The 16,787-nt window shown below is 52.1% G+C and overlaps 1 protein-coding gene across 4 annotated transcripts in view; it reads left to right on the forward strand.

Annotated features, from left to right (window-relative positions):
- Positions 1-250: 250 nt before the first annotated feature.
- The window catches only part of C22H1orf226 (chromosome 22 C1orf226 homolog), a 126,672-nt gene continuing 110,135 nt past the window's right edge, over positions 251-16,787 (forward strand). For all 4 annotated transcript variants that reach the window (XM_033092412.1, XM_033092413.1, XM_033092414.1 and 1 more), the window contains exon 1: positions 251-454. In XM_033092412.1, the coding sequence (XP_032948303.1) occupies positions 350-454 (105 nt within the window). In that variant the 5' untranslated portion in view covers positions 251-349. The remainder of the gene's footprint in view (positions 455-16,787) is intronic.

The following is a 16,787-nucleotide window of genomic DNA, read 5'->3' on the forward strand; positions in this document are numbered from 1 at the left end:
GCCTCGGGGCGGGGGCGGGGCCTCGGCGGCGGGAGGAGGAGCCGCCCCGCGCCGAGCCGGCGTCTCCGTGACAGGCGCCCTCCGCCTTTTCTTCCCGGTCCCGGGCCGCCCGCGCCCGGTCCCGCCTCGTGCCGCGCCCCCGCCGCCTCCCCCGCCGCCCGCCTTCCTCGCGGCAGGAACTGCGCGGCCACAGCACCGCCCGCCTCGGCGCCGCTCCGGCCCCCGGCCCCCGGCCCCCGGCCCCCGGCGCCCTCAGCCCGCGCCCTCGGCCCGCTCGCCGCCGTCCCCGGGTCTCGCAGCCCTTCCCGCCGCCCGGTCGCCCCGGAGGGGCCGGCGCCCCGCGGGCACTATGCCCAGCAAGACCAAGTACAACCTTGTGGACGACGGGCACGACCTGCGGATCCCCCTGCACAACGACGACGCCTTCCAGCACGGCATCTGCTTCGAGGCCAAGGTGAGGCCGGTGCTGCGGGCGCCGACCGGGCGGCGGACGCTGGCAGCCCGCACGGGGGGGAGGGGTGGGCAGGCTGACGGGGGCCTTTCTGCCAGAGGGGCACCCTCAGTGTGGGTCCGCGGCCCTGCCAGAATTGCGGGAGCGCCAGCAAAGTTTGGGCGGTATTGCTGCCCCCACCTGCAGACCCCATCCTCCCCCTCCCACCTGCAGACCCTGTCCTGACCCTCCCCCCACCTGCAGACCCCATCCTCATTGGCCCAGGGCTGATGGAGTTATTATAATACTTCCCAGACCCTTGGCTTGAGGACCAGACGGTAGGTGAGTGAAGCCGGGACACCTGGTGCTTTAGAATTGTTTTAGGGAAGCTCTGGTGTTATTTACCTGCTGGGATCCCATGGGAGAGGTGCTTTCAGGAAGGTCTTTCAAAGGGGGATGGCTGCTTCCTGATTGAGGAAAATAATACAGGGTGTATTTTAGATTCCTGGTGACCAGGTCCAGGCGTCAGTCACCAGATGCCTGGTTTGCCACGACTCCTTTGCAAGTCCCAGTCGTCGTGGAGAGGCGGGGGTGGGGTGTGAGAGCCACCCTTTGGCTAGCTTCGTGGTGCAATGTTGAGTTTCAGCAGCTGGCATGGGGCCGCTGGTGGAGAATTTAGGGGGATGACTGGAATTCTCAGTGCTGGGGTGAGAGCCCAGGCCTGTCCTTGGGGAGGGCCGGTGGAAGCCTCCGTTCTGGACCCTCATGTGTGCATAGCTGCCCCCCACCCCACCCCACGTGCTTCCCGGAGTGAGGAGCCTGGTTTCTGAAATTCCAGGCGGGGTTCCCACTGCCATCACCTGGGAAGAGCGCTTCTCTGTGGAAAAGGTGGCGTTTTTGGTGTGGAGACAGTGGTACTCTTCGCCGTCCTTTTCTCCTTTGTGACTTTGTAGATGCAGCTGTCAGCATCTTCCATCAGCTGGCTGTTTCCTCCCATTCGTGAACAATCTTTCTGGTTCTCTGTGCCCAAAGCCCTTGGTTACCTTGAGATTGTTTTCCTTCTCTTGGAGATGTGTGAACTGGTGAATCTTGCCTCTTTTTTCTTTTCCTGAGTAATCTTTCCCCCAACCATGTTGGCTAGAGCAGGGAGGACACCCGCTGCCCTCCAGACGTCGACCCTTGCGGTGGAATGCACAGCTGAATTACTGGGTAAGGCTGGGACCAGAGTGGGGCTGCAGCCAAGATCTTATCTTGCTTCTCTCAGAATAGATCTGGTCGGTCTGAGATGGGATGTTTGGGTTAATTTTTGTCCAGGCCTGTTGCTTTGGTGAGCAGGTTTTTTATTTTAAAGCATGAGTTTTCAACATAGTCATGACTTCATTTTCTTGGACGTACATAAGCTGGGAACTTGGCTTTTGTCTTGTTTGGTTCACTAGTGCTCTGTTTCACATGAAGAAGGGTAAGGAGAAAGAGAAGAATTGAAATGTTTTCAAGTCTTTTATTCCTTTCTCACAGTCTCTGCATTTGATCCCAACCAGATCTCTAAACCTGGCATGTCTAGAATCATCACGTGAAGGCATTAGAAATCTGGGGCTTGCCACCCCCAATTCTAACTTGACACACCTTGGGGGAGCAGGGCTGTGGACCTTTAACGAGTGTTCCATGTGATCTGATGTGGGCGATTGGGACCGGACTTTGGGAACCACTGGACTTGACACTTGCCTGCAGCTTGCTGGATCTTCCCTGAGTTCTTTTCTAACCACATGTCTGGGGCTGCACGAGGCGGTTCCCATAGTCCCTTCCCTGGACTCACACGGTGGTGCTCTGTGAGGAGGGGCCACAGGTGGTGCCAGCTGTGTTCCCAGTGCAGATCTGGGCACAGGGGACCACAGTCCTGCTCTGAGAATGGACAGCAGAGAGCAAAGGACGGGGCTTATTGTCAGGATGGGGTCCTAGCTCCCAGCTCTGTAATCGAAACTAGACGGCCGCACATTCAAGCCATGTCACCAGAGTAGAGGTGGCAGCAGAGGCTTTCCTGTCCCCTATGCATCCGGCAAGTGCCGTGTCTCGGTGGGTCCATGTCCCTCCAGAGCAAGGTACGGGGAGCTGCACGGTCACTGCGATTTCAGGGTTAAATGAGCGGCACACTGTCCCTTGTTCTGGAAAAGCAAAGGCTGCGAATTGTATTGTTGCTGCCTCGTCAGGTACCCTGGAAGATGAGCCCGGGTCTTTCTCTCCCACGGGCTGGCAGATTTTCAGCAGTAACACTGGACGAGGCCTCTGGTTGTCAGGGTTCTGCAGAGACGGGAAGGTGGTGGCCAGAGCCGAAGGCTTGTGGGCGTCACTTCAGAAAAACACACTGTGCGTTTAGTTGTCCAGCAGAAGCCAAGATGTTTTCACCAGCAGGGCTTCCTGTGCTTCTCTGTGTCCCTAGAGGCAGGTCCCCCATCCTTATAAACAAGGACACAGGCTCAGGGAGGTTGTCACGTGCTTCAGTGACATAGCTGCGAATGCCAACGGCGGGACATAAACCCGGGAGCACTGACTTCAGACTCCTAAATCCAGTGCTCATGCCTTCCTTAGTGATTATGGTGTGTGCACTGCATGCGGGTGGGGGCATCCTGGCTCACCCGGGTGTCCTCCGCTTGTTGGGCTCTTGGGCTCTGTGTAGGGAGTTTTCCAAACCTGTGAGGCGGGGCTGGACGCTGTAGGGGCACCGCGTGGGCACCGTGTGGGGCCCCTGTACTTGCCGCTGCTCCCTCTCCCCGTGCTTTCCTGGTGGTCAGGGCTGACAACCAACCGTCTCCACTTGCCGGGTGAGAAGGAGACGTGTAATGATGATGGTGCAAAGGGTCCTGGGAGTTACGCCTACATTTGTAGGTGGTTTTTGATTTGCACGGGACTTTCACATAAAAAGAATTTTCCTTGTGGGGAAACAGAAACGTTAGTGTTACCTGAGCATTTTCAGAGGACAGAAAACAAACAAACAGGGATCAGAGAGATTAACTTGTCGGGAGTCACAGAGCCAATGAGATGAGGAAGTAATGACTGGCTGACATCCAGCGAGCCCTGACTGCGAGCCGTGCACGTTGTGGGTGCAGCCTCCTTCCATTCTCACCCCGTGGCACTCTGACACCTGCCTGGCTCTGGCTCTGTCCCCTGACACGGAAGTATTTGCTCCTCCATATGTGGCACTCGCTGCCCAGGCCCCTGCATGTATCCACAGGTATGGAACAGGCTATGGGGACTGGAAAGCATCTTAGCTTACCTGGTATGACCTCCCATTTTACAGATGGGGAGACTGAGGCCCAGGGGGGACATCTTTGGCACAGAACACAGCTCACCAAGAGCAGAAGAAGGACTCACCCTAGTTCCTTGGCCTCAGGCTGGTTTCAGTTACCTGTTGCTGCTTAACACATGACCTCCAAACCCAGTGGCTCAGAACAACACCGGCTTAATTGCTCTGATTTGTGGGTCAGGAGTTCAGGCTGGGCTGCGCTGGTCTGTTCTTCTGTTGCCTGTGTTGTGGACGGATCACTCAGGTGGCTGCATTTGGCTGTGGCAAGGCTGGGGTGGAAGGCCCTGGAGGCATTGGTCACACGCTGGGCCTCCACGGGGCATTCTCACGAGGTTGCCTGGTGGCCCTTTCATTGGGCAGCTGGCTTCAGCAGGGAGTGTCCCAAGCAATGAAGGCAGAAGCACTTAGGGCCTCCAAAGTTGCACAGGCTCACTTCTCCTGCACCTGTAGGTCATGTCAGCCCGTCAGCCAGCTCAGACTCCAGGGGGAGAAGTGGGCTGCACTTCCTGACAGACAGGGTCCAAGTCTCATTGCAGAGGTATACGTGCGATGAGCCATATTGCCGGAGCTGTGTTGGGATCACAGTGTGCCACTGAACTTTATGTTCTTCCCATGACACGGAGCGTCCTTGGAGGACTGTGTTGTGCTTCTGGGTAGAAACCCTCCCTCAACGTCAGGTACATATTTGTCAAGTGGAAGAACCGACCGGACTGTGGAAAGTCTGAAAGCAATAACCGTACTGTAGTATTGCTGAGTGATCTCACCGTATTGTTTCAGTGATCTTCTGAAGGCCTCTACTTGATCCTATAAACTTCTGTTCTTCTGGTTTTCCTGAAGTATGATTGTTATTCTCCAACTGAAAAACACTAGCAGTTTCTAAGCCTACTAGGAGATCCAAAATGCTCAGCGTGGTATTCAGGGCCGTCTGTGTTTGAACGATTCCCTTTGATCACTGCTTGATCACTGCGCTTCATTCCAGTAGGACCAATCACTAAACCTGACCCCCTCCCTGTGGTGCCCCTTCCCTCCCTGTGATGCCCAGCCCCCCTCTCAGGCCCAGGGCCCTTCACTCAGTGAAGTGGATGTTACCAGTCCCTCCTCTGTATGGAAGGGACTGACCAGACCCTGGTAGGATTAGAGCTGCTCGCCCATCTGATCGCTTCCCCCCATTGTCACTGGGCCCCCTGTGTTTTCTGCAGTGCTGAGTGCAGTACCTTGCATATAGAGTGTATTTTGAATGAATGAATGAATCTCTAAGATGTTCCCTGCAAGGACTCCAGGGCCCCGCCCCACCCCATGTTGCCCAAGACTGGGAGGTGCCTCGGCTGGCTCCTCTCCTCCCGACTGCTTCTCTTGCTTTAGGTCTGCACCTCTCAGTCCCCAGGGAACCTGAGAGACTCCCTGGTATCCCAAGAGGTAGCCCCACCCCCACCTCACAGCGTGCCACTTCCAAAGGAAGTGCTGAGGAAGCATTTTTCCCAAAATGAATGGAATTCCAGTGATGGATGTGCATGCAATTAGACTCTTTGGTTATAGAACATGTGGCCAATTTCAGGAGGAGGAAATTGTCATTTTTCGTAGAAACATATTTCCAACCTGTTGTGTTCTCATTAATGAAGTGATACCCTTCTCCCAATTCATTGTTTCATTTCCTTTAATTTGCAATATTATAATTTTTATGATGTGAATTTGGTTGGCAGCACAGCATAGCATGGGCTCAGAAGTTGAGCCCAACTCCTGCTCTGCCCTCGCTTGTTGTGTGGCCTTGTGCAGTCACCTAACTCTCCCATAGTGTCCTCATCTGTAAAAAGTGGGTACAAGTATCACACACCGCAGACGGTTACTGAGAGGAGTAAATGAATTATAGGTGTGCGTGCCTCGCAAAGTGCCTGCCAAACACTTGGCCGTTTTTGTTGTTATTTAGTCCTGCAAATTGCAATTTAAGTTTCACCTGTGCATGGTTTCAATCTTGGAATTGCGATACACTCTGTTCTTTTATAAGTCGGGGGCCTAGTAGTGTATTATCTTCATTTTACATGCCTGCTTAAAATACCTAGTAGCTGCAGTGTTACTCTGATTCCCAAAGTTGCAAATCAGAGTGTGACTGCTCTCTGGACTTAAAGTAGCTGTGAACTTCCTTGGGAAGGAATGAGAAGGGGGTAACTAGCTTCCAGTGCATGCCCCCACCGCATTGGTCCTGCCTTCCAATCCTAGGTAGGATTCAAAATTGCAGAATCTTAAGTACGGTATGGTGTCTCTCTTCACGGTTGCTCTCTGAATTTCTTGGATAAATATTTCTTCAAGCAGAGGTGATCTGAGCAGAAGGAGCCTTGCATCACGGGATTAATTAATACCTTGTGATGCTTACATTTCCCTTTTAGTTTTTATATCCAGCATCATGTTTCCTTTGAAGCACTACAGCAGCTGGCTTTAAAAGTTACTTAAAATGGCACTTCCACAAGTCCTGGGCCCAGACTGTTGGAACACATTAGAACTCCATTCCCCTACCCCTCTGTGTGACCCAGTTGGTTTTCTGCAGCATTTCGGTGACACTTGGTGTCCTATACCCTTGCAGTCCATGCAGGAGAACTGAAGCCAGTGCCACTCCCTCCTTTATTCTGGAAGCTGCAGCGCTCTCCAGGAGAACTGTTGAAATGATCAGCCTTGGGAGTTCAAAGAGACCTAGGGCTCTCACCAAGGGGTTGGCAAGATGGGGGCACTTGCCACCCAGGGCGCTCTGTGTTCAGAACGTTCTGGGTGTGTGCATATTAGAGAGAAATGCCCTTTGCATGCTTGCAGGATTGCCATGCACCCCATATTCTGGGCTTCTCTTCCCTTCCAACTCTATCTGTGCATTTCTTGTGTCCTCATCTACAAGCTCCTCAAGGGCCAGGGGGACTCCCTGCACACCTGCCTCGTGTTATCCACATCACAGAAGAATCACTATCGTTTTAAAAGCACTTACTATGTTCCAGGCACTATGCCAAGCTCTTCCTATGAAATGATAATCCTGCCAAACAGCCGTGTGAGTTAAGGTACTCCTGTTACTGGAGGTTTACAGATGGGGAAGCTGCGGCATAGAAAGGTGAAGTCGCTTGCTCACAATCCACGTTTAGTAATGGACAGATTCGCCCAGTGGAACCCAGGCAGTCCAGCTCCGGCAGCCACTATTAGCAGCTGTGCAGTACCTTTCAAAATACCGAGAGTGAATGTTTATCGGGTACTCACCACTCTCAGCAGGTTACGTATGTTAACTAATTTCATCTTGACGGTGGCCCCATTAGGGTAGGTGTTGTTCCCATTTTGCAGTAGAGGAAACTGAGGCCTATCTTTCTAGGTTGGATAGAAGGGGCATGTGGCGTATTGAAAGTGGTGGTCTCAGCCCCACCCCCATCACGGTTATGCCTGGGACCCAGGGGCTGGTCGGCTGCTGTGTGTCCGCGGCAACAGAAAGGAGCCCTCTGGTGAGTCCCGTTGATGATCTGTAGATACGGAAATGAGATGTGAGTGAGTAAGTGGGAGAGCTGAGCGGGAACCGGGCAGGAGACAAGCTTCCGACGTCCTCCTTCCTGGAGGCGCTGTTCCTTGCGGGTCTCCTGCCCTGCACTTCCGGTCCATGCACTTCCGGCCCGCGCACTTCCGGCCCGCGCACTTCCGGTGCAGTGATGGCGGTCTACTCATCCTCTTCAGTTTCCAGGCCCTTCCCTGGCCTCTCCCAGCTCCGATCCTGAGGGCCGGTTCTCTCTCTCAGAGCCCCAGGCTCCCGCCAGGAGAGGCCGTAAATGCTAAGAAACGTCCAGCCCAGGAGATGTTGCCTTTTGGTTGGAAATAAGCCCCCACGCACAATGGAAAAGCTCCTGGGTTGTGTCCTTTTTTCTTGAGTATAAACTCTTCCCTTTATGTTTTGGTCTCTTTGGTGGGAAGAGGCGCTCATGTGGAAGCATTTTCTTTTTCTGCCAAAAGGAAGATTAATGTCTCCTGTGGGCCAAGTGACAGGTAACGAATTCCCTTGCTCCCTGCTCTTTTCCATAAACACACATAACCTGCCCTGTAACTACATTTTCACACTGGCCTCAAGGCCTGTGGGTTTTCTCTTCTCAAATTTGGCAGCTGGATCAAACACGTTACATCCTTAGCACCCATAGCTAAAGTAAGGTTGAAACTTTTTTTTTTTTTAAACTATGATTGAAAGTTTACCTTTTGCTTCAAGGTCACTGAAATGCACCTTTTTCCTCATTCAGGTCAAGAATTTTGCAACCAAAATGAGGAGAATCACCTGAAAATTTCTTTGGTAAAGCAGAAGTTGTGAAACTTGGTGTCTATCAGAATCACCCCGACACTAATAAAAATACAGAGTCCCAGGCTTACTAAAGTGGCCTAGGGCCTGGGTCTCTGTCTTTGTCAGGTTTTCCGGGTGATTCTGACAGACACCTTAGTTTGAGAACCATGGAGCTGGAGCGCTGGTTCTCAAACTTGGCTACTCATTGGAATCTCCAGGGAGCTAAACAAAATTACTGGTGGCTGAATACTCTGAGCGATTTTAATTCAGTTAGTATGGGGGGTAGCATTTGTGTCGCGACTTTTGTCTTCTCTTTGCTGAGACCCTTTCTACATTTGTTTCAAGCATATTCACAATTGCTTGCTGAGGTGTTTTGTGAAAGTTGCTTTGAAATCCTTGTCAGATAATTCTAACATATCTCCAGTCTTAGTGTTGGCATCTGTTGCTTGTCTCTTCTCATTTATGTTGAGATTTTCCTGGAATGATGAATGATTTTTGATTGAAACCTGGACATCTTGGGTATTATGCCAGGAGATTCTGGATCTTAATTAGGTCTTCTGTTTCAGCAAGACAGTGGGGCTCATTTTCCTTCTGACGGTGTGCTAGCCTGTGGCCTGAAGCTGGATTTGTGGTTGTGGGCCTGCCATGACTGCATCAACTCTGTACTTGTCTTATAAGGCTTAGCTCATCAAACACTCATTTCTACCGTCTCACAGTGCTACGTGCACTATTCCTTGAATTGCCAGAGCACTGTTTGGTGTATCGTCTTAGCATTATTTGTAGGCTTGGATTCACATAGGCTCTGTAAAAGGTCGTTGGACTTGTGTATTTTCTGCAGTACTGGCAGAGGGCCTGCACCTAGTAGCTGCTCAGCTAGCACGTGTGGGGCCCATGAAGTGCAGCGAGCATTTGGAACATCAGCGAGAGGCCGACACCCTCAGGCCCTGGGCTGTCTGTTAGGTGCCTCATGGCAGTGATGCCTTTGAACAATCCTTTATTTCCTCTTTCCAGCAGTAGCGTGATTGTTTTTCATAAAAAATATGTCTGAAGCACACACTTGAGGCTGCTGACTCACCCCTTCTGAGGGAAGTCTTGATGCATTGGACACGCTGCGGGCGGTGCCTTCACTCTGTCACCTCCACATTCCACTGGGTTCTTTTCTCTCTGACAGTCTGTTCACTCTGCACTCAGCAGGGAGGCCCCGTCCAAGACTCTGGAACGAGGTGTGGAGTTCTGGCCTAGACGCACGCCCAGCCCTACCCACCATGGTCTCAGCAAGTCACTTTCATCTTCGCATCCCAGCCCCCTTGTCAGCAGAGTAGGGAGTTGACTTAGAAGGTAAATCTTAGGTGACCCGAGGTCCCTTCCAACGTGACTGCTTGGGTCCTGTGTCTTAATCTTCCCACGTCTTCTGCAGACCATGGCCCTGTCCCCAATGAAGTGGGGCAAGTCACATTCCAGATTTGCAGCCCTCACTGCTTGACAGATTCGTCAGAGCCAACAGCCAGCATGTGCCCGCACATGGAGCTGACGTGTCCCCACTGTGTGCGTGTCCTGGTGCTCTGAGGCCGGGGATGAGGGGACTTGTGTGCTTTCTTCCCTGGGCTGCTCGTCCATACGTTGCTCAAGCACAACATCATTTAAGCATCACTCGTCCCCTGGTCTCAGATCTTTACACCCTTGGCTGCTCTGTGAAAAACTAAACAAAGCAGGACATTTAAAATCTCAGCCAGCAATTTACCTTATTGAAGTGAAAGTAAAAATATGATACCCTCATTCTGGAACAATCGCCACAGCATAATTCTCGGGACTTCTGAAATCCCTACAAAAATGACAGAGCAGCTAAACAGCAAACTGAAAAACTCATGGACAGCAGACAGCAAAATTGGGTGACAAGGTATCCCCACAAGCCCCAGAATCCATGCAGATGAGGGCAGTTCACCAACAGCCAGCCTGATACTGGTGTCTGTAAGGGAGAAAACAGGCAGCAATGGGGCACGTGGTGAATGTGAAAGAAGAGAACCCCACACTTCACCACAAAGCATGGTGGGAAGCTCGAGGACTGCAGCGGGGACCCCGAGCGCAAGGCCAGCGTGAGGTCAGCCCTGTGAGCTCTTGGCCTGGACCTCCCAGGACAGGAGTCCACACACAGTGCAGACCCCTGGGAGTAGCATCTGAATTGAGCAGGAAGCAGGGTAGGCAACAGGGGCCAAGAAAAGAGAAGGTTCAGGTAAGAGTGGGGGAGAAACAGCCCCCACAGTTTTCAAATCTAGATGGAAACAACAGAAGAGGAGCCGTGAAGTTAGGAAGGCTTCTAAGCTTACCATCATTTAAAAATTCAGGAAGACAAGTTCACATAAAAATTGACAACAGAGAACCATCGAGGTCAAATACATAGAGATTTCTATAAGAGAGAATAAGCAGCAAGGTATCATCTTTGGAAATGTGTGACAATGAAAGCATGCCAAAGGCATATATTCAAAACACAGATAAAAATATAGCATTATTTCTAAATGAGCTAAAAATATTTTAGATTATGCAAGATGTGAAAGAACATAAATTAGAATTATGAAAATTCAGAAATAAAGTGACAGAATTCAAGAATCAGAAATAAAATTATTTTAGAAATGAAAACTAAAGTAGAAGGAATACAAGGAGAAATAAACCTAACAAATGCCTAAAAAGTAGGGAATGTTTTCAAACAACAAAGAAACACAGAAAGAGGTAAAATGGATTTGAAAGTGACAAATATTAAAGATAGTCAAAGAAGAACTAACATACGGTTAAGTGAGTTTCTTGGAAAACAAGACCAAAGCAAGGGAACAGAATTCTAAAAACAGTAACTTGTGAAACTTTCCCAAAGAAGAAAAATATCTGAAACCTCTTGTTGGAAGAACATATTGTGTACTTGAGAATACTGACACAGAACAGTCAATTTCAAGACATAGTCTAGTAAAATTACCAGAACTTTAAAGAAAAAGATCACGTGGGCATCTAAGAAAAAAAGTACATGAATTATAAGGGAAAGGAAAATTAGATGATCAGACTTAAAACAAGCTTTATTCCAGAGGAAAATGGAGTAACATTTAAGACAAAGACCATGAACCAAGGATTGTGAAATCAGCGGTTTTGACTAAAGGTTACTAACACATAAAAAAATCAGGGAGTATTGTTCCCCTGAGTCCTAGAGAATGAACTTCTGATGACCAAAATGACTAGAGATGTGGATGTAAATATTGGTAGTATGAAATATGAGTTGTTAAGGAACTAAGTGAAGGTTAAAAAGGAGATTTGTGTGTAATGGGTACTGGTTGTATTAGTTTCCTACAGCTACTGTCACAAATTACCACAGTGCTGGTGGCTTAAAAAAACAGACATATCCTCTCACAGTTCTGGAGGCCAGAAGTCCAAGTCAGTTTCGTTGGCCTGAAATCAAGGAGCTGGCAGGCTGCCTTCCACCGATGGCTCCAGGGGATCACCCGTCATTGCCCATCCAGCTTCTGGTGGCCGCCAGCCTGCCTAGGCTTGTGGCCGCATTCTGCCTCCTCCTCACAAGGACACCTGTGGTGGCATTTGGAGTCCAGGATAGCCCCCCATCTCCAGATCCTTAATCGCATCTACGACGTCTTTGCCATGCGACAGTAGCATTCACAGGTTCTCGACACCTGGACTCTTTTTGCCAGGCTAGTATCATGTAATACGACCAGTTTTAAAATGGTGGAGGGAAGGAGGGCGCTTGCAAAAAAAAGCTTTCGTGCTGTTTCCGGCATTATAGTTGACGCTGTTGGTATTGTTATTCTCACGCTGCTGAGTGTGTGTTTTGGGATAAAGCAAATGAGTAATTATGGGACATTTAATTCTGTCACCCCCTATGTACTTGAACACCAGAATTCCATGTGGAAGGAAGAACCGACGAGTAGAAGAGGTTAAGTAAAATCCTCGTAGTCTTGTGTCTAATAGGAATTATCAGTGTGAACTCACTCGTGTGTTTTCTGTCCATTTCATTCATTCTCACCTTCTCTGTCTGTAGTTTCCCAACCAACTCTGTCCCTTGAGGGATCTCTAAAAACTATGGTGCCCAGATGGTGGTCTTGCAGTACCGTTTTGCATTAAAAGATACCAGGTCTTCCTGGAGAAATGGCTAATTCCAGGTCTGAGGCAGAAAATATCCCAGGAGAGGGAGAGGGAAGACCTTCTAGGCCCCAAAGAGATGCCAGGTACCAGACATGTGTGATCACGAAGGTAAAGACTGGATGACAGGAAGAGGAAGAAGCCACCGCTCAGCCCCGGACGTAGGCACACACGACACACAATGGCAGCTGCTGGCAGCGCCCAGCCAACTCCTCGGAGGGTGGGAGAGGTTTGACCCAGACTTTGCCTGTTCTGACCTCCCTGGACAGAGCATCCCTGTCGTGGGGGTGGACACGTCCCACCCACTTGGCCTGCTGCCATCACCTGTTCCCAGCCAAACTTCTGATGGAACATGACACCCTCCCCTGCCTTACCTGCAGGGCAGTGAGTGCGGGTGTTGTGCCCTTACTACCTCATTCAGTCACTCATTCAGCGACATGTCATTGGAAGTCCATAGAAAGGCACCTGGCCTAAGAGCAGGCTTGTGCACCTGGGTCTTCTCCTGAGTCCCCCTTCCCACACGTCAGCGGTTCTCCTGGCTGCACGCTGCAGTCACGGGAGCCCTTACAGTTCCAGTGATGGTGGGACCCCAGCCCAGACATGAGGCAAGAACCCCCGGGGGCAGTGGGAGCACAGGGCACCCCGCTGTGCAGCTGAGCTGCAGAGCACTGTTGTAATGGGAGGTTACGTGTCTGAGGCAGCAAAGCCAAGGCCGATGCCTGAGCCCTGGGCGTGAACGCTGCCCTGCGGCCGAGTGTACAGGCGTCTTCCGGCCGCGACGGCAGCTCAGTCCTTTCCTCCCATGCTTTCCTGCGGGGTTTCACCCTACTGGGCCTGTGCTCTCCACAGCTCTTCTCTTTTGGCTTCAGTAGAGACAAATTGATGACTCAGTCTTAGAAGAATTTTTCACAGAGCAGCCGGAGGTGTGAACAGAAGTCGTGCTGCGAAGACATGAAGAGTCATTACCCTGCGTGCACCCAACAAGCTCACAGGCAGAGCTCAGCAGGCACCGGGATGGCACAGAGGGGGACGGCCACACGTTGTGTGCCTTCTGTGGAGCCTTGCCAAGAAGACGGACCCTCACCTCAGCCAGCCTGCAGATTTAGCAACTATTTTCTACCAATACATGGGGGGCGGACGAATGTGTTACACAGAAGTATGGGAATGTAATCAGCAAGATCTAGACTGTAGGGAACCCCGTAGGAAAATAACCTGGGTTTTAAAAGTAATTACTAGTAATTATAAGTTATGAGAAAAAAGATGGTGGATAAATCTGTAAGTTAAAATAGACAGTAACCGGTTGCCATGTTTGGACCTTATTTGTATCTTAGAACAAACTTAAAATTCTTTCTTTGAGACAATCAGGGAAGGGTTGAACACTGACTGGCTATTTGGGGAAAGAAATTGTGAGTTTTTTCCAGGTGAGATGATAATGTCACGTTATGTTTGAGGAAAGGTCTTGTGTCTTTAAGATGCATACTGAGTTGTTTAGTGCTGGCACACTGTGGAGGCTGGGCTTTGCTTTCAAATCAAGAGCTGGTGAAGAGCTGGTGGCTGGGGGGGGAAACCGAGTGGCCCTGAGTTGGTGGCGACTGAAACTGGGCAGTGAGGTCGTGGGGGTCATTCGTTGTACCATTGTCTCCACTTCGGTGCGTGTAAGGTTTTCAGCGGAAAAGCTTTAAATGAAAATGGAATTATTAGCATTAGTGTCACTCAGAAGAGGTGGTTTCTGGAAGGTCTTATGTAAAATGCGACACTGTGTTGGAGCTCATTTCATATCGTCTTTGTACATTCGTGATAAATCCCAGGAGGGAAACAGCACACACTGGGTGTCTGGAACTTGTCTGGGTTCCAGTTTGGTGATTCAGCTGCTCCCCACGCCCCCCGAGCCCACGCATGCTGAGGGCGGCAGCCAGGTTTGCTCCCAGAAGACCTTTGGTCCCAGGACCCCTGCGTGGATTTTGACTCGCCTTTGATCTGGCTCTGTCTTCTCTCAGCGTCACCTCCAGCCACCTGTAAACTGGAGTGTCTCTGGGGACTGAACAGAATCTGTTTCACGTCTCCCAAGTGTTCCAGGAAAGTCTGGAAAGCCAGCAACTGGAGACGCTCTGTGACCTCCCAGAGTCACCAGGCAGTTAGGGGGACAGCTGGGGCGTCCACGGCCCTGCGCTCTGTGTGTTGCTCGTGTCCCACAAGTTAAATGCTCCATGTTCCCCACGTGAGGAGAGGTGTGTGTTCTTCTTACTTAAGCTCTGTGTGCTGTTTGGAGGGAAGTTTTGCCCTGAATAACTTGCAGGCCACTGTGTGGGGTACACGTTTATTAACCAGCTCATTTGTAGCACGCCCGAGGAAATGAGCACCGCTGTGGGGCCTGAGGACCGGCTATTTGAGGACAAAGACATTTTTAATATTGGTAGCACTCATAAACACAGTGCTTCGTGTTTAGAAAGTGGTTCCTGTAAACGCGGCCAGGTGACCTGGTCGGGCTGCCTGACCCCACACTGCGGCTGCCTTTGCTTCGTCACGCTCCTTACCTTTCCGCAGAAGTGGAAAATCAGAGCGTATGCTATGTATCTCTAAATGATGGCAGTGGCCCACCCTGTGGCATAGGCTGTTGCTCTCACTGTCACCACCGCCGCCGCCATCATCAAATGAGCAGCAGTGACTGCGAACATCAGCGTAGGACTTTCCGTGTGTCAGGCGTGGTTGCAAACTGGAGCTCCAGTATTTAAACACGATGAGTTTAATTCCTGCGCAAACCCTGTGGCAGGCGCATTCGGATCTTACTAGCTGTGTGACCTGGGATGCGATGAACTCCTTGCCCAAGGTCACAGCACAGGTGAGGAGCAGAGCCGATTGAAGCAGGTGTGTGTGATGCCAGGACCTGTGCTGTCCCCACTGCCACCCGACCTGGTCGCCTTCGTTCAGGTGACGTGTTTACTGAGTGCTGACGACACCAGGCACGCCGCAGGCGCTGGGTGCAGCCTGAGCAGGACAGACGCTCCCTGGCTCTGGAGCAGCTCACCCAGTGGGGTGAGGCGGACAGTGAACGAGGTATTTGTAGGCAGCAATGAGGAAATAAAACTGGGGAACGTGACCCAGTGTCTTGAGTGTGTGAGTGGGGTGCAGGTAGGCCGGCCCGGGTTTCTCTGTGGTTAGTGAGTGTCCTATCCCGAGGGGACAGAGGAAATCAAGTCCTGCAGTGGGAGCCGGCTTGGGAGGTTTGGGGAACAGAGAGAGCGTCACGGGAGGCTGTGGGCTGTGGCAGAGAGGGGTTGGCTGCCCAGGAGTGGGCACAGACTTGCTGAGAGCCCCTCACGCTCCGCCCCAGCCCCATGGTGGCCCCGCCACAGCTGGCTGAGGAGTGCCACCTGACTGTGGAACCGAGCTCGTGGACCTGTGATGGGCTCGTTTCTGAGAAACACCCACTCCCAGGAAATGACGCCTTTCTCCAAGACGCTTGGCTCCCTGGTCTCAAGGCCGCGGGCCGGGTCAGCAGTGGAGGCCTGGCTTGATGGCACATCAAGAACAACTTGATGGCTTGAGAACAACTTTAGGGTCTTCAGCGGTGTCAGTGAAGCGATGTCAGCGTGTGATGGGGCCAAAAAGGTGCTGCCGGAGCCAGGCTTTCCTGATGGGCAAAGTGTGCAGGGCGGTGCCTGCCACATGCAGGGAGGTCTTCCTGCCAAACATGGGGCGGGCTCTGTGCCCTCACTCTTGGTGGGAAGCTGCCCTGCCCCAAGGGGATGCTGCGAGGTGGTCCAGGCCTGGGCTGGAGCTGGGGGACGGAGGGGGGCCTTCCTGCCTGCAGTCCTGAGAGCTGCATGTGGGTGGCAGCCGATGGCAGTGGTAGGAGATGGGGACCCTCCTGGGAGCTGGCGCCAATGGCCCTGCCCCCCACCCGGGCCCCGACTCTTCCCGTGCTCTTTTCCATAGGGTCACCTGTTTGCTCTGAGCCCCTATTGTTCCTAGTGCCATCTTATTTAACGGGGTCTAGATTTCCCGCTACCTGGCACCATCTGTCTATAATCACACTTCTCAGAGCTGCCTGCTTGTCACCAGCCTGCTTCCTGCTCTAACGGGCTGGGAACCAGTGGTGTGCTCTGTACACTTGCTGTCCTTTCAAGTGACCTATGGAAGCCAGCAGGAGGCCAGGGCTGGAGGCCGGGGCAGGAGGCCGGGGCAGGAGGCCAGGGCTGGAGGCCGGGGCAGGAGGCCGGGGCTGGAGGCCGGGGCAGGAGGCCGGGGCTGGAGGCCGGGGCTGGAGGCCGGGGCAGGAGGCCGGGGCAGGAGGCTGGCCTTGCCATCTGAGGTGGGACCTTCGTGGCCACTCGTGTACAGTGCTGAGACTCGGCCCTGGGTTCTGCTTCCGTGGTCACTGGCTCTGTGTGTGTGGCCGTGGCCTCCTCTTCCCGTGTCTGAGCTCCGTTGCTTCGTCTCAGACGGACAGTCAGTGGATCAGTCCAGTGCTGCCGCGCCCTTGGGGCTCCTACCTGTGTCACACGGCGTCCAGGACACAGCTGGACTGGAGACACTGTGACCTGGACACACGTTTGAAAGACGCCATCCTGATGATTGACCAGCTTTGTCAGTAGTGTGACGAAGCTGCCCCTTCTGAAAAAGGCACGTGTGTGTTTTCCTCCCACGCG

The sequence above is a fragment of the Rhinolophus ferrumequinum genome, chromosome 22 (assembly GCF_004115265.2).
Source record: "Rhinolophus ferrumequinum isolate MPI-CBG mRhiFer1 chromosome 22, mRhiFer1_v1.p, whole genome shotgun sequence".
Lineage (NCBI taxonomy): Eukaryota > Metazoa > Chordata > Mammalia > Chiroptera > Rhinolophidae > Rhinolophus > Rhinolophus ferrumequinum.